This window comes from Pelophylax lessonae, assembly GCF_965119305.1.
Source record: "Pelophylax lessonae genome assembly, chromosome: 5".
Classification (NCBI taxonomy): Eukaryota; Metazoa; Chordata; class Amphibia; order Anura; family Ranidae; genus Pelophylax; species Pelophylax lessonae.
Window position 1 is genome coordinate 166,682,664 of NC_138772.1, and position 22,704 is coordinate 166,705,367.

The 22,704-nt window shown below is 49.5% G+C and overlaps 1 protein-coding gene across 1 annotated transcript in view; it reads right to left on the minus strand.

Annotated features, from left to right (window-relative positions):
- TOPAZ1 (testis and ovary specific TOPAZ 1) overlaps nt 1–22,704 on the minus strand; it is a gene marked incomplete at its 5' end in the record, with an annotated part of 460,121 nt that overhangs the window by 349,267 nt on the left and 88,150 nt on the right. Inside the window, one exon of the mRNA XM_082257639.1 lies at nt 14,942–15,093. Coding sequence (XP_082113765.1) covers nt 14,942–15,093 — 152 coding nt within the window. The remainder of the gene's footprint in view (nt 1–14,941; nt 15,094–22,704) is intronic.

Consider the following 22,704-nt stretch of genomic DNA (forward strand, 5'->3'; position numbering starts at 1 on the left):
CCTAACTGAAGCAATAAGCGCAGACACAGCAGCGCATTCTTTAGCCGCTTCAGGAGAAGAATCACCCCCATCCTCTTCCCCACCTCCCCATCAGAATGAAAGGACTGAGGCCCCTAAAGGGTAAACTGTCCAGGGCAACCATATCCGACTCAGATTCAGAGGATAGTGAAAACCTAGGTCTTTTTCTAGAACCCCGCTCTGACATCAATAAATCCACCTTGGACGCTAAAGTCGCAAGTGCAGCAGCAAGAGAAAATGAAGATTCAGGAGTACCTGAATCATTCACCAAGGCTAGGGGGAATTTGCAGTCCTGGGACTCCATGAGAAAAAAACTATGGCGCTGGCCCTTTAAGACGCGATTGCAGCGACCCACCGCAATGCACTGCAATAGGGATCACACTAAGGTACCCCCCTGAGATGGGAAAAGCACTGAAAAGAGAAGAAATTCCCCAAAACAGCAAAAAGAGCCCCCAGAAGTGTTACCAACGGCCTTTGGATGAATATTGCCAAGGCTGAAATCTGGCCCTTAATGGTGTCCAGGGCAAAATGCTGACCTACACCTCTTTGTAGAAACACCAGCAGACGTGATAACAAAAAGGAACAACCCCCCCCCCCCCCCCCCCCCCCCAAAACGCACACCAAGTAATATAAGACTTCCAAACTCCATAGTAAATCTTCCGAGAAGTAGATTTCCTAGCTTTTAACAGAGTAGGAATCACCGAATCCGACAACCCCCTATCCTTCAATACCTGGCTTTGAATAGCCAGGACTTTAAAGTGAACGACTGTAAAGCAGGATGGAAGATCGGTCCTAGAGACAAAAGATCTTTTCTGAGAGGAAGCCCCCAAGGGGCAATGGCTATCAGTCTTTCCAAGCCTGCGCACCAGGCCCAACAAGGCCAGTCTGGGGCCACCAGAATCACTGGAATCCCTTCTGCCTCGATTCTGCGCAAAAGTCTCGGTAGAAGCTGTAGTCGGGGAAAGGCATAAATCAGACGATACCAGTCCCAAAGGGGCACCAGAGCGTCTGTGGCGTTTGCCAGAGGGTCCCGAGATCTTGCTACAAACCTTGGGCCCTTTCCGGCTGAGACGAGAGGCCAACAGGTCCACATCGGGGGTCCCCCAAAGGAGACACAATTGTTGAAACACTTTCGGGTGAAGGGATCATTCGCCCGGACACAGTACCTGTCGGCTGAGGTAGTCCGTCTGCCAATTTTCCAACCCAAAAATGTGCACAGCAGAGAGGGCTGGAAGAAAGCGTTCTGCCCACTTAAGAATGCCGGCCACATCTTTGGCCGCTAGGGCACTTTTGGTGCCCCCTTGGTGATTGATATACGCCACAGCCGTGGCGTTGTCCAATTGAATCCTTTCCGGACACCCCTGCAGACAATCGGTCCCCTGGGACAGGCAAAGCTTGATCGACCAAATTTCCAGGATGTTAATAGGCAGACTGGACTCCTCCTGAGACCAGAACCCTTGGGCTGATTCCGTGCCCAGGACACCTCCCTACCCGGACAGGCTGGCGTCTGTGGTAACCACTGTACAGTACAGGGGGAGAAAAGACTTCTCTTGTCGAAATGCCAGGGAGCGAGGGGCCACCAAATTAGAGACCCTCTTGCACCCCGACTCAACAGGATCAGATTGTCTAGAGACTGTGGATTCTTGTCCCAGTTAGAACCTCTTTTGCAGAGGTCTGGTATGGAACTGAGCAAAGGAAACCGCCTCGAGGGTGGAAACCATCAGGCTTAGCACCTGCATGCAAGTTCTGAGAGACGACCGTCGATTGGACAACAGGAGCCGAATGGCATGCTGCAATTTCAAGACTTTTGTTTCTGGAAGGAACACCCGGGCTGAGGCTGAATAAGTCAGCCCCAGGTAGTCCAGCTTGTTGGGACGGGGTCAAGGCTGACTTTTGAAAATTCAGCCCAGTCGAACTCCTGCATAGTTTGCACCGTTATGTCCAGGTCTTCCTTCAGGAAATGCAACGACTTTGCCCTCAGAAGAAGATTGTCCAGGTACCCCAGTACCGAAACTCCCCGCTGCCTGAGTAAGGCTAACATCGGGGCCATCACTTTTGTGAACACACGAGGAGCTGAGGCGAGACCAAAGGGTAACGCCATAAATTGACAATGCTCCTCGCCTTTGGCAAAGTGAAGAAAATGCTGATGCCCGATATAAATTGGAATATGAAGGTAAACGTCCTTGATATCGATGGAGGCCAGAAAGTCCCCTTGATGAAGGGAAGCCATGACTGTGCAAATGGACTCCATTCTGAATTTCCGAACCTGCGCAAAGTGGTTCAAGGCCTTGAGATCCAAGATTGAACCTTCCCCTTTCTTCCTGGGAATCGTAAACAGGTTTGAATAAAAACCCCTGAAAACATTCCGACTCTGGAACTGGTAACTATGACTCCTTGTGACAGTAAATATTGCACCGCTCCACGAAGGCCCTGAAGCCGATCCGGGGACAGGCGCAGGTTGGACGGAAAGAATCTTGCTGGGGGCAAGTATCGAAACTCGATTTTCTAACTTGAGCAGATCAACTCGAGGACCAATTTGTCTTGAACGAACGAGGTCCACGGGTCCGGAAAGAAGCGAAGATGTCCCGCCACCCCTAGTAAAGGTGAGGGCGTCCCTTCTGGTGGAGGAGGGCTTGTCTGCGAGACCAGAAGAGCACGTCTTAGACGTGCCACCCCAGGGTCTCTTGGAACCTGCAAAGGAACGGGAATATTTAGAGCCCTTGGCCTGTGACCCTGCGGGACGAAAGGGCCGCTTGTGAGTTGAAAGCGACAGGGCCAGTGAGGCTCCCTGTTTTTTGTAACCTGCAGAAAAGCAGGGTGCTCATGCCCCCCCCCCCTGAGATCTTTAATGATCTCTTCTAGAGCTGCACGATTAATCGTATGAAAATCGCAATCTCGATTCATCCCCCCTGACGATCTAAACCTGACATATGCTCGATTCTTTGCATAGCTGAGGGAGCAGAGAAAACAGCTGTGGAAAACTCCCAGTAACTATAAACAAAATGATTACATTGTATCTTTCCTCCCGCAAACGCCTATCAGCATTAAATCTCCCAGTAACTATAAACAAAATGATTACATTGTATCTTTTCCTTCCCTCTGCCAGGGAGAAAGGAAGTTTAACCTCTTCTGACACTTGTTGCTTGCAAGTTAAAATCATTTTTTTTTTGCTAGAAAAGTACTTAGAACCCCCAAACATTTTATATATTTTTTTAGCAGAGACCCTACAGAATAAAATGGCGATTGTTGTAATATTTTATGTCCCACTGTATTTGCGCAGCAGTCTTTCAAACGCAATTAATAAACTTTAATGAATAAAAAAAAAAACTTAACAGTAAAGTTATCCCAATTTTTTTTTTGTTACACAGAGAATCGTGAGAGAATCGTGATCTTTATTCAAAGCTAAAAAATCGTGATTCTCATTTTGGCCAGAATCGTGCAGCTCTAATCTCTTCCATGGAAGCTCCGAACAAGCGTTCCCACCACAAAGGGGAGGTCCGTCAGCACCTTTTTGGAGGCCTGGTCCGCAGACCAGCATTTCAACCAGATCATGCTGGCGCAAGGATGGGGGACCAGAGATTCAGCCTTCCTATCTGTAGGGTCTTTAAAGGATGGAGCGTCCCTGCTGGCAGCAACGTGACTTTATTTAACCTAGAAACCTGAGAATCCACCACCGGTGGCATTATCAGTTTCTTTAAGAGGGACTCCTCAGAAGGATACCTCCTAGTTTCAGGGACACCCACTGACTAACGACAATATCGCTGAAATAGGCAGGGAAGGGGGAACATCTTAGTCACCTTGGATGGTCTGCTGGTGCCAAATTGCACCAGTGCAGCCGACCCAGCATCCGCTGTGTTCTCCATTTTTAAAGTTTCCCGCACTGACACAATCAGTGCTTCCACAGGCGCCTTTTCTTGCGCAGATGTAGTGGAAGAGTAATCATCCTCACTGTCAGAGCATTCGAAGTGCATGGATGCAAACCCCGTGGGGTGACTTGCGTCCGCAGCAACCAAATCAGTCTCAGAATCTGAGGAGGCAGAGAAAACCAGTGAAGGTGGAGGGCGCTTTTTTACCAAGTCTCTTTTGTAAAACCATGTCCACTTTAGACACCAGAGACTGCAGGGCTGCCATGGCAGAGTGAGACCCAGAGGCCCCCCCCCTCCTGGTCTGAGAGCGGGTTGGGTGGTAACATGTTCTAGGGGCTCCATGGCACCCTGGGGTCGTCAGCAAAAGCAATGTAAAATTATTAGGCAAGCTGTGAACACACCTGCCACCGCTGTCTCTGGTGGCACCACAGGTCCCGGCAGCGCTGCACTAGCAGAAAGGCAGGGAGATACCGACCCAGGACTCACCACCAAATGTACACAGCATTGAGAGAGGGAAGGAGAAGAGCACCAACAGCCTGCAGCACGCTGATCGGAAAGGAAGAGGAAACGGCCGTGCTGTCACTAGAGGCCGCCCGCCAAGCACCGCTCCATGCGGCTTCAAGAAAATGGCCACTGCACTACACTATAGGAAACTACGAGAACATGGCTGCTGATCTACAGGAAAATGGCCGCTGAGCTTCAACACATGTGGCTACAGGATAATGGCGGGCGTGCAATTCCAGGGACCCTTTAGAGGTCCAGGGGGTACTGTAGTTGGCCAGGGGGGGCTCCCACAGGACTGAACCGCACAAAAATACAGACATCCAGAGCCGCTCAGCGTGCTCCCTTCCCCCCCTCCAGCCACAGCTCACCTAACTCCCCCCCGCTAGTGAGAGGGGGTGCACATGGGTAGGAAGGGCACCTGGGGGACCTACCAACCCTGGGAGGGGCCCACATCCACCCCAAATTTCCTGAAGGAGGGGGGTACTACTCACCACACCTTTGGAACCGGGCGGGCACCACTCCAGGCAGGTCACCTCCCCATCTTAGAACGGAGGGTGCCGCGGGCCAGAGGCACGCTGCGACTCAGGCCGCGACCAGGTCGTAGGTCGTGTGCGTCTTCGCGAGGTGTTTCACGCACAAGTCAGCCCCTGTCCAGTGGGGCTATGTCGTGGCCGACCTAGCGCTGAGCTGCGTTCTGCATGCACTCACTGGCCAAACTGGGATAACTGTAAGGATCTAGGATATACAGTGCATCACCTAGTCCGACAGTTGATTGTAGTTCTCACAGGAAAAGAACTTGATTACAGAAAAAAGAAAAAAAAGAAAAAAAAAAAAAAGGAAAAAAATTCAGTTTAAAAAAGGAAAAAAAATGCCAGGACCAGAGATCTCATAACCTATCTGTCAAAGGAGATCTGAAGCTGTGTCTGTCAACGAACGAAAGAGAAAAAAAATGAATTTTTGTAAAATCTTACCTGTAAAATTCCTTTCTCCGAGTCCTCCGACAGTCGCCGCCATCTTCATATTCGTCACAATGGGGTATTAGACTTTGCTCCGAAGGAGTAGCTAGGCAACAGAATATGTTAACATTAAAGATTTTAACATATCCCACCCCCAGGGGGTGGTCCCCTCAGTCAATATCCTCCTACTTCCTGCATCCATATCTCAGTTTCAGTGAAATAGCAGTAGAGTATATAACCAAACCCCAAAAGAGGGGCGGGCGGCGACTGTCGGAGGACTCAGAGAAAGGAATTTTACAGGTAAGATTTTACAAAAATTCCATTTTCTCTTACGTCCTCCGACAGTCGCCGCCATCTTCATATTCGTCACAATGGGGACGTCCCAAAGCCGTGCAAACATGAGGGGTGGGAAACGCAGCCGCGCCGTAAGGCAACGCAGTCTCCACATCAAAGAAAGGAACCTTACCAAAGGAAGGAAACCAGCTGGGCAACATGAAAAAAACTTGCTCAACAGGAGCAACAACCCAGGAAAAGCAAATAACCCAGGGATAAAACACGTATCCCAAAACAGCCAGGGGTCCAAAACAAGGGACCCTAAGAAACTGCCGCACTAAGAACCTTGCGGCCAAAGGAAGCATCTGCCGATGCCTGAACATCCACTTTATAGAATTTTGTTAAAATGTGCACGGTCGACCAGGTCGCCGCCTTACACACCTGGGCCACAGAAGCCCCATGACGACAGGCCCACGACGTACTCAGAGATCTAGTAGAGTGTGCCTTCACAGGCATAGGGGGAACTTTTCCCTGCAAAGCATATGCCTGTTCAATGGTCTGTCTGATCCATTTGGCGATGGTAGAAGCCGACGCCGCCATGCCCTTCCGAGGACCTTCCGGAAGAACAAAGAGTCCGTCTTGCGAAAAGACTCAGTCGATTTAAGGTAAACCCTTATCGCCCGAACAACATCCAAGGAGTGCAACCTCACCTCCTTCGGATGCTTAGGCTTCGCGCAAAGCGAAGGCAAAACAATATCCTCATTGAGATGAAACTCGCTTCGGAAGAAAAGAAGGGTTAGGTCGCAAGACCACCTTATCCAAGTGAATAACCAGATACGGAGACTTGTAGGACAAAGCCGCCAGCTCCGACACTCTACGAGCCGAAGTGATCGCCACCAAAAAGGCGACCTTTTTGGACAACATAGACAACGAGATCTCCCTGATCAGTTCAAAAGGAGCACGTTGTAACACGGAGAGAACGAGATTCAAATCCCAAGGAGGCAGAAGGTTCCCTCCTAGGAGGGACCAGATGTCGCACCCCCTGAACAAAATTGACAACCAAGGGGTTGGAAGCCACAGGACGTTGAAAAAGAACGGCCAGCGCAGACACCTGACCCTTGACCGTAGCCAGCGCCAAACGCTGGTCGACACCCGTTTGAAGGAAGGACAACACCCGAGAAACCGAGTACGTGCGAGGTGAAAACCCCCTGGACTCACACCAGGCAAAATAGGCCTTCCAAGTACGGTAATAGACCTTCCCCGAGGAAGGCTTCCTCGCGTTGATCAAAGTGTGAATGACCTCAGGGGAGAGACCCCTATCCTTCAGGACCTCGGTCTCAACAGCCAGGCCGTCAAAGCCAGCAACTGTAAAGCAGGATGGAATATCGGCCCTTGAGACAGGAGATCGTCTCGAAGAGGCAGATGCCACGGGGCGTCGACCGCCAGATTCACGAGGTCCGCGTACCAGGACCGGCGAGGCCAGTCCGGTGCCACAAGAATCACCGTGCTGCGTTCCGAGTGCAACCTGCGAAGGAACCTGGACAGCAATTGAATCAGTGGAAACGCATACATCAGTCGGTACTGATGCCACGGGGCCACCAACGCGTCCGACGCGTCTGCCCGAGGGTCGCGCGTCCTTGCCACGAACTTTTTCACCTTGTTGTTCAGACGAGACGCGAACAGGTCCACATCTGGAAAACCCCACTTCGCGCACAACATCTGGAAGACAGCCGGATGGAGAGACCATTCCCCCTGATCCAGGGTCTGGCAACTCAGATAGTCCGCCTGCCAGCTCTCCACCCCCGGAATGTGAACTGCCGTTATCGCCGGGACGTGAGTCTCGGCCCAAGATAGAATGTCGGCTACTTCCCGAGCCGCTCGGGCACTCCTGGTGCCCCCTTGGTGGTTGATGTAGGCCACCGCCGTGGCATTGTCCGTCTGCACCTGAACCGGACAGCCCTGCAGCCGGTCTGTCCAACGACGAAGGCAGAGACTTATCGCACGCAATTCCAGAATGTTGATCGGAAGGGAGGACTCCCCCTCCGACCAAGTTCCCTGGGTAGACAGAACGCCCAGAACACCACCCCAGCCCGACAGGCTGGCATCCGTGGTGATCACTGTCCACGAGAGAGGACGAAAGGACTTGCCCCCTGACACCATCGGGGACTGGAGCCACCACAGAAGATCCCTTCTGGTGCGATGGCTCAACGAGATCTGAAGATCCAGAGATTGCGGTCGCCCGTCCCACCTGGACAGGATCTCCGCTTGGAGACCCCGCGTGTGGAACTGGGCAAAGGGGATCGCCTCGAAGGCCGAGACCATCAACCCCAGACATCTCATGCACGTCCGCAGTGACGAGCGTGGAACGTCCCTGAGGGACCTGACTTCCTCCTGAAGAGTCCTGAGTTTGTCGTCCGGCAGGAAGACCTTCGCCTGGACCGAGTCCCGGATCATTCCCAGGTAGGGAAGACGAACCGACGGACCCAGCGTCGATTTTGGAAAATTTATCGTCCAACCAAACTCCTGTAGAGTTTGCAGCGTGACGGACAGGTACTTTTCCAGACCCTGGCTGGTCGCAGACCGAACCAGAATATCGTCCAGATACCCCAGAACAGAGATGCCCTGGGCTCTCAACAAAGCCAGAACCGGTGCAAGCACCTTTGTGAAAACCTGTGGAGCCGAGGCGAGACCAAAAGGTAACGCCACAAATTGGTAATGATCCTCCGCAATGGCGAATCGCAGGTACCTCTGGTGACCCTCGAAAATCGGGGTGTGAAGGTACGCATCCTTCAAATCGATGGAGGCCATGAATTCCCCCAGAGCCAGGGCAGCCACCACCGACCGCAGGGATTCCATGCGGAACTTGCGAACCCGCACAAAGCGGTTCAGAGCCTTCAAGTCCAGAATTGGACGAACCTTGCCCTCCTTCCTGGGAACGGTGAACAGATTTGAATAAAACCCCCGAAATCTGTCCCGATGAGGCACCGGAACCACCACTCCCTGAGCCCTCAGGTCCCGCACCGCTAGGTGCAGATCCCGCAAACGCTCTGGAGACAGTTGAAGATTTGAGGGAAAGAATCTGCTCTCCGGCCGAGAGAGAAACTCGATCTTGTAGCCAGATCGAACAATCTCCTGAACCCACCGGTCCCGAACGCGGGCCAGCCAGGGTTGACGGCACTAAATCCAAGTCCGCATCACACAAATACATGACACCTTGATGGATTTGATCCACCATATTCAATGTCGCCGGTGAGGCCGAATCAGCCACTAGGACGCGCCTAAGCACCTGCGTCCAACTCGCGACAGCCTAGGCTGCCATAAGAGAGGCAAACAGAGCTTTAAGCATCGAACCCGTAACAGAATAAGTATGACGGGCAAGAGACTCCAGTCTCCTATCCGTGGCATCTCGGAACACCGGAGTGTCCTCTGCAGGAATCGCAGTGGATTTATTCAAAACCGCTATCGCGTGATCCACCGGGGGTGGCACACACCACCGTTCATCAGTGGTAGGCGTGAAAGGATAACGCAGCCTGAACCTACTTGGCACAGCAAAAGGTTTGCGTAAATTGCGCCATTGTTCCTTAACAGCGCGCTGAAAATCATCAGTGCAGGGAAAGACCTGCGATGTCTTGCGTCTTTTCTGTGTCCCATAAGCCGCCAGGGTAGCAGGAGGACACGGTTCTTCCTGCAAACGCAGCGTTTGTCTAATAGAAGCAACCAATTCATCCATGATTGCAAGCTCTTCAGGCGAGCCAGGGGGAGAATTATCAACCCCCTTAACGGAACGGGACGCCGATAAGGAGACCCCAGCCATAGCAGCCCCATCACCCTCTGAATCAGAGGACATTGAGACTCTGGGTCTTTTAGTGGATTGAGCAGCCACAAGCATCTGCACCTGAGCAGCAAGGTTAGCCACCACCTCAGCCAAATCCCCCCCTGGGGGGGAAACAGCAGTCCCCTGGCTACCCACCAAGGTGGCAGGAAATTTGCCTTCCTGAGAATCCATTGCCCCAAAAAATATGCTGGAGAATAAAGGGTTAACTGTCCCTTTAACAAGCGCGGCGAGCGCAGCCCACCGCACACACACACACTAGCACAAGCAGACCCCCACAGGGATAAAACTGAATACAGGCAATGGATATAGGAAGAAGAGAGAATTAAACCTGAAGAGACCACTGCTGCTGCTGCCGCCGCCTCGATCAGTGCACCCAGGAAAGAGGAAGTGATGAATCAGGGCGCTCTATTAAAGCCTATGGAAGGCTACAAGAAAATGGCCGCCCGCAGTGCAAACATGCGGCCGGGGCAAGCGCAGCCAAAAAGTCCCCCACTACTGTGAGGACCGCAGTATAACACTACAGCATGTAAAAAACATGGCGGACCGCCGCAGCGATCGCTGTATTGTGCCCAAACATGACAAAACATGCCCCACAGCACACAGCCTGTCACACATCCCACAGTCTGACACAGATAGTGCAGCACAGCCCCCCCCTTGCAGCCCACAGCATGCAGCCAGAGCGATAGGTAGCTAAACCGTGTGAACAGAGGCAGGTTACACAGTCCCAGACTGACACCCCCCCAACAGACAGGTCCCCACACAGAAACACTTACCTAAATGGCGTGGGGAACCCGCACAGGTGAACAAGCCACTGCACATGTGGCAGGGAGAGTCGCATTCAGGACGCAGAAAAATCGGGGTTAAGAAACCGCACAGCGTCCAGTGAGGTAGCCACCTCACCAAGCATCCCTGCACCGAACAGGGATGGGTCGTTCACTGTGCCAGGAGCGTTACCTGGCTGAACGCTCGATGGCATGCTGGGAAGCCACTGACCCACAACCTGAGACCAGGGGAATCAGCCCGAGACCCAGCCCGCACTAATCCTCTTCATCAGAAGAACTAACTAATGCTGACAAAAAGAACAGCTAAGTAAAGAGAGAGAAAAAACTCAAACAAAAAATCAAAAAAGAAGATAAAGGCTGAGGCAAAATGCCCCAGCATAGAGAGATCCAGCTACTCCTGACAAGCTAGACATTGAAACTGAGATATGGATGCAGGAAGTAGGAGGGTATTGACTGAGGGGACCACCCCCTGGAGGTGGGATATGTTAAAAGCTTTAATGTTAACATATTCTGTTGCCTAGCTACTCCTTCGGAGCAAAGTCTAATACCCCATTGTGACGAATATGAAGATGGCGGCGACTGTCGGAGGACGTAAGAGAAACAATTGTTATGTGCCCTGTTCACGTCACAATGTTGATGTCACATCTGCTTTTTTTTCTGCGCAGCAAACTGCAGACACGTTTCAGATTTCCACGCAGAAAAACATTTACGTGATACCAGTGTTGTGATGTGAACTGGGCACATAGAGAACACTTGTTTTTCTTGTGTCCTTGCAGTGACCGCTGCAGAAAAACTCATGTCTCTGCACATATTGGGAAGGCGGCCTAAGGCCCCTTTCACAAAAGCGGACCAAATCGGGTCTGCCTATCCATTTTGCAGGCAGACACGATTTGACCCTCTATTCTCCTCTATAAAGTGGTGGATGTAAATGGACTTGTGTCCATTTACACCCACCTACATCCAATAAAAACAAAATGAAAGGGAATGTGTTCCCCTCCCTCTGGATCGGAGGGCAGCCAGATGTGAACAGACTGCCCATAGAGCAGAGCGGGCTGCGTCTGTGTCTACTCTGCATAAACAGAGAGGACATAGAGCTGTCATCCACCTGCTTTGCTCTGCTCAGTGGGGGGGATCAGCAGACAGATCCCCCACTGAGCAAACCAGTTAAGTGGAATCCGACCTGTATGAAAGGGACCTAAAGCAATATTCATTTGTCCAAACAATCTATAACCACCAGATCCACTGCAGTAGTAACAAAATCTCTTATTATGAACCTTGACCAAAGAGTTTGGTAAAGTCATAGCTCAGACATGATGAACAGCAGGAATTGTCAGTGCGAATCTCTCTGTATATCGGTTAGGTCCTTAAGGACAGGTGCATCGTTCACCAGGAGGGCGATTGCTTTGCTAAGGCATAAAACTGCCAGATCCAAAGTGGGGGTAGAACACTTTTTAATGAAGTTCTCTTCAATTGGATGCAAGGCTAAAAAGTTGAGAGTAGAACACTTTTCCCCAAAAAGTTCTCTTCAAATAAAAGCAAGGCTAAAAAGGGTTTGGGGGGGGGGGGGAGCAGACATCTTCTCAGAGAGTCTTCAATCTTCATAGAGGAACACCTGGAACAGCGGGTGTATTGGGAATTTTTTTGCAGTCTTAGGGGCTCTAAAGGACCCAAAAGTAACAATAGCATTGGTAGCAGCAACAGGCTGATCTTCTGGTTTCATAGTGGTGCACACCACATCAATAAGAGTTGAAATGGTCTCAATTTGATAGTAATACAGAAGACCGATTTCTTAGAGGCAGGCTCGCCTGGTAAGTACTCAAGTTACTCAGAATCAGGTACAGTCTCAGCAGCTGATGGCTTAGAGGCCCCTAAGGCCGTAGGCATGTCAAATACAAAATCTGCAGGACGCAGAAGTATGCTTGTGATCGTAGTCAGTAAATAGCTGGATTATTTGTGATGTAAAGTGACTGTAGTAAAGGCCTCAGCTGAGAGGGCAGAAGAGGTGACCACATCTGAAGAGTCCTCAGTTTTGTTCTGTACTCCTAGATATTTAGAGTCCTAGAATTTGCAGGCAAGTCAAAATATTTCTCTTAATTGTATAGTACAGGACACAAGCAGAGTACTCGTACACCATGGGACGTCCCTAAGCAATGAATAGAAACCGTGGGCAACAATGAGGCAAACAGAACTGTACCAACAGGTCCAACGAGGAGGGTCAGAAGACCCAACCCCAGAAAGCTGATGCGTGAACCTTGTGGGCAAAAGATGTATTGGCAGAAGACTTGGCATCCACCTGGTAAAATTTTGAAAGTGAATTACCAGAAGACCAGGTGATGGCCTCACAGAATTAGTCTACAGATTCTGGGTGCCAAAATGCCCAGGAAACTCCCACCCATCTAGTGGGATGCAAGTGCCTCTACAGTGCTCAATAGTGCATGACAGTGCCATTAAAGTCCCCTACAGGGCCATCAGGGCTCTTGAGTGGAATTACAGTGCTCATCAGTGCCACTACAGTGCTCCTCAGTGAGTGCTCATCAGTGAGTGCTCATTAGTGAGTGCTCATCAGTGCCACTACAGTGCCCTATAAGTGCTCATCAGTGCCCTATTAGTGCTCATAAGTGCTCAATAGCGCACATCAGTGAGTGCTCATCAGTGCCACCATATCAGTTGATCATCATCAGCGCCCGTCTATGCCAAAAAAATGTGTAAAAAATGCGTTAAAAAATGTGTTTTCCAAAAACTTGTGGAAAAAAAGACATGTTCAAAAGACTTATTATGCCTAATAGAATATATACGTGGGGTAGTTTCTTTGCAAAATGGGGTCATTTTGTGTGCGTTTCCACTGTCCTGGTGCTCCAGGGCCTTCAAAACTGTGATAGGCAGTCAAAAAATTAGATGTGTAATTTATCTACCTAGAACACTGGACGGTGCTCCCTGCATGTTGGGCCTCACACATGTGGTATCGTCATGCTCAGGAGTAGCAGAATGTATTTTTAGTATGTATATGCTGCGTGTTAGAAATATCTTTTAAATGCACACATTTTCCAAAAACTTGTGGAAAAAAATGACATGCTCAAGAGTCTCGGTATGCCTCATAGAATATATGTTGGGACACCTGACGGTGCTCCCTGCATGTTGGGCCTCTCTATGTGGCTAGGCTGTGAAAGTCTCACCCATGTGGTATCTCAAACACAGGAGAAGTAGCAGAATGTATTTTGGGGTGTAGTTGCAAGTATGAAAAATGACCAATTCAAAAACACACCATGCCTCTTACTAAATACTTTGGAATGTCAACTTTCCGAAAAGGGGTAATTTGGGGGGTATTTGTACTGTTCTAGGTTGTTAGCGTCTCAGAAATTGAGAGCAGTCAGTACATCAGGTGTGATCATATTTCAACGATTGGCACCATAGCTTGTATACGGGTTATCCAAATTATGCCAATAGCCTGCCCATTATTAGAGGTCAAGGCCCTAATCCCGGAGCACGCAACCAAGCTTCCCAGAGTTTGTCAAATCTACTTTGGCACCTCCGCTTAGCTTACCAATTCTTAGATGCGATAGCTAAATTCATTTTTTTTCTTTAGGCTTTCTCCTGATATCGATCTCCAATGTGTGCACCAGTAGCATTTGAAGCCTGGAGGAGGGGGGAATTGGGTGTGGCTTAGAGCTGGAAAGGGGATGTATTTGGATATTTTCAATGCAACTGCGGCTCCCATGCTGCACCTGAATCCAGAAGGAGGGGAGAAGAGGAAAAGCCATCAGATAATCGGTGCTGCAGGGGAAAGGGGATATAAGAGTGGCGGGGGCCATTTCAGCTGTCAGTCACAGAGGGCTATGGAGAGGCAGGAAGCAAAGAAGACAAAGGGCAGAGAAGCCGCGGTGGGAGAGGGGGCGGGGTCACATTTTAGGTGAATAGCTCTGATCACCAGCTTGTTAGCTACTAATCACAGCTATCGGTTTGCTGAACAGAGTCTGCTGAACTGTTTTGCTATAAGTTAATAGTCACTGGAGTGACCATGAGCTTATAGCAAAGGAAGGAATGCCAGGTCAGTACGGCATGCTTGTCTGGCCAGCTGGAAGCAATTCTGTAGGTCAGTACATACTTGGCAATGAGTGTTGAAGTAGAATTACAGACAATTTTTTTTTATTTTTGGCCCCTTTCACACTTGTGCGACTTGTCCTGCGACTTGGGACAGCAAAGTCGCATGACAAGTCATACCCCATGAGTTCCAATGAGAACCATTCATATCTGTGCAACTCCATGGACCTCAAGATTACACAGGCATTGCTTTAATTTGCTTCAAAGTCACGTGACTTTCAGGTCATACAAGTGTAAAAGGGGCCTTAGAGTAATAACCACTGTCAGGTATTTTTTTGGTCACGTGTTCCTTTGGAAAGATTCACTTTCTGTCCTATAGCCAAAACACGAAGCGAGAGGAAATCCCTCCCCCTTTATTCCTTTTCTGGGGACAAGCCAAATGTTGGGATTTCCTTTTACTTTCACTGATAATGGTAAACATGACAAATAGAGAGAGTGAATCTCCGTAATGGGAGCAATAGGACATCACAGGTGTTCTAATCCATTGCCACTCTACCCAAAATTAAAAAAAAAAAATTCCTTTAGTTATAATTCAAGTGCTAAGCACTGTAAATATCAATACGATTATGAAGTTTAACTGGCTGTTCAGCGATCACTGAACACACTTACCAGAATCTTTGCAGATGTTGCAGTTTCTAACAAATGCAAAACCTCTTGCCGCCAACTCAGTTTAAGCAACTGATCAAGAAGAGCATTGAAAACATCTTCATCAAAATTCATTCTGCGTAGATATTTGCTGTAGTACTCGTTGAATACCAAAACTAACAAAAATTAAAAAAAAAAAACATTGTTATACATTTTTTAAATGCTTACGGTATTGGTCTTTTAGAATATTTATATACGGAATCCACAGTGCCCAGTGCCCACATTACATCTCCTGAAGTGTGCATATGACTGTGAAAAGTGCTCATGTTTACAAGCATTATTGGCAGCCAAAAACCTAACACCTTGACTCTCAGTTGGTGAATATTGTCATGCAACATTAAATACATGATAAAGCAATGCTTTTGTATCATTTGCTCCTTTTCCAACCCTACTTATGACATAGGAGACTAACAATCCACTGGCTAAAAATCTAGACAAAATGGAACACCCTTTCTTCTGTTGCACAAAATTCTTTTTCTTACAGTGCCTTGAAAAAGTATTCATATCTCTTGAAATTTTCCACATTTTGTCAAGTTACAACAAAAAACCTAAATGTGTTTTATTGCGATTTTATGTGATACACCAACACAAATTTGAAAATAATTGTGAAGTAGAAAGAAAAGGATAATTGGTTTGCATTTTTTTTTTTTTTACAAATATATATCTAAAAAGTGTGGTGTGCATTTGTATTCAGCCCCATTTATTTTGATACCCCTAACTAAAATCTAGTGGAACTAATTGCCTTCAGAAGTCACCTAATTAGTAAATAGAGTCCACCTCTGTGTAATTTAATCTCGGTATAAATACAGCCATTCTGTGAAGCCCTCGGAGGTTTGTTAGAGAACCTTAGTGAACAAACAGTATCATCATGACCAAGGAACACACCAGACAGGCCAGGGATAAAGTTGTGGAGATTTTTAAAGCAGGGTTAGGTTATAAAAAAATATCCCAAGCTTTGAACATCTCATGGAGCACTGTTCAATCCATCATACGAAAATGGAAAGAGTATGTCATAACTGCAAACCTACCAATACATGGCTACTCCCCTTCACGTGAGAATCAAAGTGCGTGATTTTCTTATTTCTATTATGTACTGTCCTACATGCTACACATCTTTAACAACTAAAAAAACCCCACCTGATCCAAAAACATAGTGGTCTTAGGGGTGTTAACTACATTTTTAGCCCACTGATTTCTTAATGTGGGGGTTTTGCATAAATAAAGGTTTTTTATTGGTAATATTTTGTTTAAGGTTTCATCCTTTAGGATTGGCCAGTGTTTCACAACTATTCTCTCTACTTGTTTGACCCCTACTGACGAAGTTGTGACGCGCAAGCGTATAACACCACGCATATAGGGGGCGGAGAATCATACGGACGAGCGGTGACCTGACAGCACGGCTCCTCAACTCACACGTTATGCCTGTATAGCTCGCACAAGCTTGGATTGTGCTGTATCATGTGAGTCATATTTTATTACTACAATAAAGGGTATCCATACAGTGAGCACTTAGATCTGTTGATATATTTTTTTACATGCCATTCGGTGGTGCTGAGCTCTGTACACTGGCAGTCCTGTGAATGGCTCCCAGGTTATTGGACCCACCTCTAACAAGGAAACATTGCTTTCTATATTCAGGTTTTAAGGTGAGAGGCCATCTTGTGGCTATTGGAGGTACCACGAGCGCATAGTGGATAGAGACATCTAGCAAGCACCTTATATACCAAGTTTGCACCAGTGGATATTTATGGACTTTCTTTGAGCACGTCTCATGCACTTTATTTTGCATCTTTTGTCACATATGAACTTATAAAATTGTGAGATATTATATGTGATTATATTTTTAATTGATTATTATTGTGATTTTTTGGCAATATTTATTACGGATATTGAAATAAGCACAGTCACTTTTTGAATATTCTAGCACCTTATTTGGCACGTTATTCACTTTAGCGCTGTACCCTTGTATTATATACATCTTAATACTTTTTTAGTTAGAAAGTTTTGGTATAGCTGCTGATTTACATTCATTAATTTTTTTTAGTTGCGCTGATTTTTTCTATTTTGCACATACTTGTTTGTATTGCTTAGAGAAATTAGTCATAAAGCCTAGTCCACAATTAATAGCCCCTTTTTTCTCAGCATATAATTTCTATTAAATTTGCTGCTTCTTTTGTTTTAACTAATTCTATGGACCTATATCCTTTTTCTTGAAAACGCTCCATATTAATTTCTGTTTGCGTATATAACGGAATTTTTGTAAAATCCTACCGTAAAATTCCTTTCTCTGAGTCCTCCGACAGTCGCCGCAACTTCATAATCTTCACTAATGGGGTATTGACCTTTGCTCCGTAGGAGTAGCTAGGCAACAAGATTTGTTAATATAAAAGCTTTTAGCATATCACACCCCTAGGGGGCGGTCCCCTCAGTCAATACCTCCCTGCTTCCTGCATTCTCAACTCAGTTTCAGTAGCATAGCAGTAGAGTACATAAACAAACCCCAAAAGAGGGGCGGGGGCGGCGACTGTCAGAGGACTCAGAGAAAGGAATTTTACGGTAAGATTTTACAAAAATTCCGTTTTCTCTTACGTCCTCCGACAGTCGCCGCCACTTCATAATCTTCACTAATGGGGACGTCCCAGAGCAGTGTAGACATGAGGGGTGGGAAAAACGCAGCCGCTTCTAAAGCAACGCAGTACCCACATCAGAGAAAGGAATCTTACCAAAGTAAGAGAACCAACTGGGCAACAGGAAAAAACGTGCTCAACAGGAGCAACAACCCAGGAAAGAACAAGTAACCTAGGGGTAAAAACACCCCAACAGCCAAGGACCCAAACAAGGGACCCTAAGGCACTGCCGCACTAAGAACTTTACGGCCAAAGGAAGCATCTGCCGATGCCTGAACATCCACTTTGTAAAATTTTGAGAAGGTGTGAACGGACGACCAAGTCGCCGCCATACACACCTGGGCCACAGAAGCCTGATGATGATAGGCCCAAGACGTACTCAGAGACCTGGTAGTGTGCGCCTTCACAGGGAAAGGAGGAACCTTCCCCTTCAAAAGCATAGGCTTGCACAATGGTCTGTCTGATCCACTTGGCGATGGTCGCAGCCGACGCTGCCATGCCCTTCCGAGGACCCTCTGGAAGGACAAATAGAGAATCCGTCTTGCGAAAGGATTTCGTCGATGACAGGTAAACCCTGATCGCGCGAACAACATCCAAGGAATACAAAGCCACCTCCTTTGGATGCTTAGGCTTCGCGCAAAGCGAAGGCAAGACAATATCCTCATTGAGGTGAAATTCCGAGATCCTCTTCGGAAGAAAAGAAGGGTTAGGTCGTAAGACCACCTTATCCAAGTGAATAACCAAGTAGGGAGAGCTGCAGGACAAGGCCGCCAGCTCCGACACCCTGCGAGCCGAAGTGATCGCTACCAAAAAGGCAACCTTCTTGGACAACAGAGACAACGAGATCTCCCTGATCTTTTCAAATGGAGCATGCTGTAACACGGACAGAACAAGGTTCAAGTCCCATGGAGGTAAAGGATCCCTCCGAGGAGGGGCCAAGTGCTGCACCCCTTGAACAAAGGTGCTAACCAACCAATTAGACGCCACAGGGCGTTGAAAGAGAATGGCCAGCGCAGAAATCTGACCCTTAATCGTGGCCAACGCCAAACGCTGGTCCACGCCCGTTTGAAGGAAGGCCAACACTCTCCATACCGAGTATGAGCGAGGGGAGTACCCCCTGGACTCACACCAGGCAAAATATGCCTTCAAAGTACGGTAGTAAATCTTCCCCGAAGAGGCCTTCCTAGCCTTGATCAAAGTGGGAATGACCTCAGGGGAGAGACCCCTATCCTTCAGGACCTGGCTTTAAACAGCCAGGCCGTTAAAGCCAGCAACTGTAAAGCAGGATGGAATATCGGTCCTTGAGACAGGAGATCTTCTCGAAGAGGTAGACGCCACGGAGCGTCGACCGCCAGATTCACGAGGTCTGCGTACCAAGACCGGCGAGGCCAGTCTGGCGCCACCAGAATCACCGTGTGCGGTTCGGTTCCGAGGCCAACCTGCGAAGGAGCCTGGACAGCAGCTGAATCGGTGAAAAGGCATACATCAGACGATACTGATGCCAGGACGCCACTAACGCGTCCGAGGCGTCTGCCCGAGGATCGCGCGTCCTTGCTACGAACCTTTCCACCTTGTTGTTTAGACGAGACGCGAACAGGTCCACATCTGGGGAACCCCACTTCGCGCACAACATCTGAAAGACATCCGGGTGAAGGGACCATTCTCCCTGGTCCAGGGTCTGGCGACTCAGATAATCCGCCTGCCAGTTTTCCACTCCCGGAATGTGAACTGCCGTTATCGCCGGGGCGTGCGTCTCGGCCCAAGACAGAATATCGGCTACTTCCCGAGCCGCTCGGGCACTCCTGGTGCCCCCTTGGTGGTTGATGTAGGCCACCGCTGTGGCATTGTCCGTCTGCACCCGAACCGGACGGCCCTGAAGCCTGTCCGTCCAACGCAGAAGGCAGAGATTTATTGCTCGCAATTCCAGAATGTTGATCGGAAGGGAGGATTCCTCCCCCGACCAAGTTCCCTGGGCGGACAGAACGCCCAGAACACCACCCCAGCCCGACAGGCTGGCATCTGTGGTGATCACCGTCCATGACAAAGGACGAAAGGACTTGCCCCCCGACACCGCCGGGGACTGGAGCCACCACAAAAGACCCCTTCGGGTGAGGCGGCTCAACGAAATCCGCAGATCCAGAGATTGCGGACGCCCGTCCCACTTGGACAGGATCTCCGCCTGAAGATCCCGTGTGTGAAACTGGGCGAAAGGAATCGCCTCGAAAGCCGAGACCATCAATCCCAGACACCTCATACACGTCCGGATAGACGAGCACTGAGTGTCCCTGAGGGACCAGACTTCGTCCTGAAGTGTCCGGAGCTTGTCTTCCGGCAGGAAGACCTTCGCTTGAACAGAGTCCAGGATCATCCCCAGGTAGGGAAGACGAACCGACGGACACAGCGTCGACTTTGGAAGATTGATCGTCCAACCGAACTCCTGCAGAGTGTGCATCACGATGGACAGGTCGTTCACCAGGCCCTGACTGGTCGCAGACCGAATCAAGATATCGTCTAGATACCCCAAGACAGAGATGCCCCGGGCTCTCAACAAAGCAAGAACCGGTGCAAGCACCTTGGTGAAAACCCGCGGAGCCGAAGCGAGACCAAAGGGTAACGCCACGAATTGGTAATGATCCTCCGCAATGGCGAATCGAAGGTACCTCTTGTGACCCTCGAAAATGGGGATGTGTAGGTACGCATCCTTCAGATCGATGGAGGCCATGAATTCCCCCGGAACCAGGGCAGCCACCACTGAGCGCAGGGATTCCATGCGGAACTTGCGAACCCGCACAAAGCGGTTCAGAGCTAGAACCCCCGAAATCTGTCCCGATGAGGCACCGGAACCACCACTCCCTGGGCCCGCAGATCCCGCACCGCCAGGTGCAGATCCTGCAAACGCTCCGGAGACAGCTGAAGATTTGAGGGAAAAAATCTGCTCGCCGGCCGAGAGAGAAACTCGATCTTGTATCCAGATCGAACGATTTCCTGAACCCACCTGTCCCAAATGCGGGCCAGCCAGGGTTGAAGAAAACCGAGCAAACATCCCCCCACACCAGAACCGGGTGAGGGCGCCCCTTCAGGCCGAATTGGCATGGGCAGCGGACCCGGACTGGCCGGACTTCTGCTTACCTGCCCACGGCTTCTTCTGGGAGCCTTGGCCCTTAAAGGGCTTGCCCTTGTATTGCGACCGAAAGGCACGAAAGGACCCCTGAGAGGGCCTAAACGAGGTATTCTTACCGCGAACAAACTTATTCTTGTGAGATTGGGGTAAGAGAGAACTCTTACCCCCGGAGATCCCCTTTATCAGCGTATCCAAAGACTCGCCAAAAAGGCGAGATCCCGCATAGGGCAAATTAGCTAAAGTCTTGCGAGATGATTGGTCAACCGACCAGCATTTCAGCCAGATCAGGCGACGGTGCAAAACCGCCACACTAGAGAGGCGTGCAGCCAAAGGGACTAAATCCAAGTCCGCATCACACAAATACATGACACCCTGATGAATTTGATCCATCATAGCCAATGTTGTCGGCGGAGCAGAGTCAGCCACCAGGGTGCGCCTGAGCACCTGCGTCCAATCCGCAATAGCCTGGGCTGCCAAAATGGAAGCAAAAATAGGCTTCAGCATAGAACCGGCAACCGTATAAGCATGACGGGGCAAGAGACTCCAATCTCCTGTCCGTAGGGTCCCGGAACACCGGGGTATCCTCAGCAGGAATCGCGGTAGATTTATTCAAAATCGCCACCGCATGATCCACCTGAGGCGGCACACACCAACGCTCATCAGTGGTGGGCGTAAATGGATAACGCAGCTTGAACTTACTTGGCACAGTAAATGGCTTCTTTAAATTGCGCCATTGCTCATCAACAGCACGCTGAAATTCCGTAGGGCAGGGAAAAACCTGCGCTGTTTTGAGCTTCCTTTGTGTCCCATAAGAGGACAGCAAAGCAGGAGGACATGGTTCATCCTGCAAATGCAGTGTTTCCTAATAGAAGCAACCAACTCATCCATGAGTGCAAGCTCTTCAGGCGAGCCAGGGGGAGAATTATCAACCCCTTCTACCTCAGCTTCCCCCTCAGACCCCCCAAGGTCCAGAGATGAACGAGACCCTGAGAAGGGCACTCCAGCCATAGCAGCCCCATCGCCCTCTGAATCAGAGGAAATAGACAATCTGGGCCGTTTTGCGGATCGGTCAGCCATTAGCATTTGCACCTGAGAAGCCAAGTTCGCCACAATAGCAGCCAGATCAGCCCCCTCGGGGGATGCAGCAGCCCCTTGGCCCCCCACCAAGGTGGGAGGAAACTTGCAATCCTGAGAATCCATGCCCCAGCAACAATTGGAAAAAGGAGTACTGTCCCCTTAAGACAGCGGCGAGCGTAGCCCACCGCACACTACTGCATAGATCGACCCCCACAGGGATAAGAACACTGAGCAGGGAAATACAGGACAAGGAGAAGTAAAAACCTGGAGAGGCCACACAGGCTGCTGCCACCGATCGCTGTCCTAGAGCAAAAGGAAGTGATGTAATGACTGACCACCCTATAAAGCCTATGCAGGCTACACAAACATGGCCGCTCGGCTGAGGCAATTTTTGGGCAATTACAAAATGGCGCCGACATGTGATTGTACATCAATCGCCATCAAAATGGCGGCGTTTGGCGCCAAAACACTGCGCCCTACTCACTTAGGGGCCGGACACCACAAGTTTGCCTCAAAAAAATGGCGGACCGCAATGGCGGACCGCAATAGCGGCCGCCGCACAGCATGTCTAACCCCAGTCTGCCCACACAGCACACATAGCAGATTGGGAGAGCCCCTCCCCCCGCAGCCCACAGAAAAGGCAGCTATTCCACACAGGAATCTGACAGGGAGCTCAGCACATATACAGACATGCAGGGTCACACAGTCACAGACTGACACCCAAACAGACAGGTCCCCACATAGAAATGTACTTACCAGTCCGGATGGCGTGGGGAGCCTTCTCTAGCAACCAAACCGCTGTACTGAGGACAGGGAGTGTCGCAGCCAGGACGCAGTGGAACTGCGGTGCGAAACCGCAAATGGCGTCCAGTGAGGTAGCCACCTCACAGGCAGCATCCCTG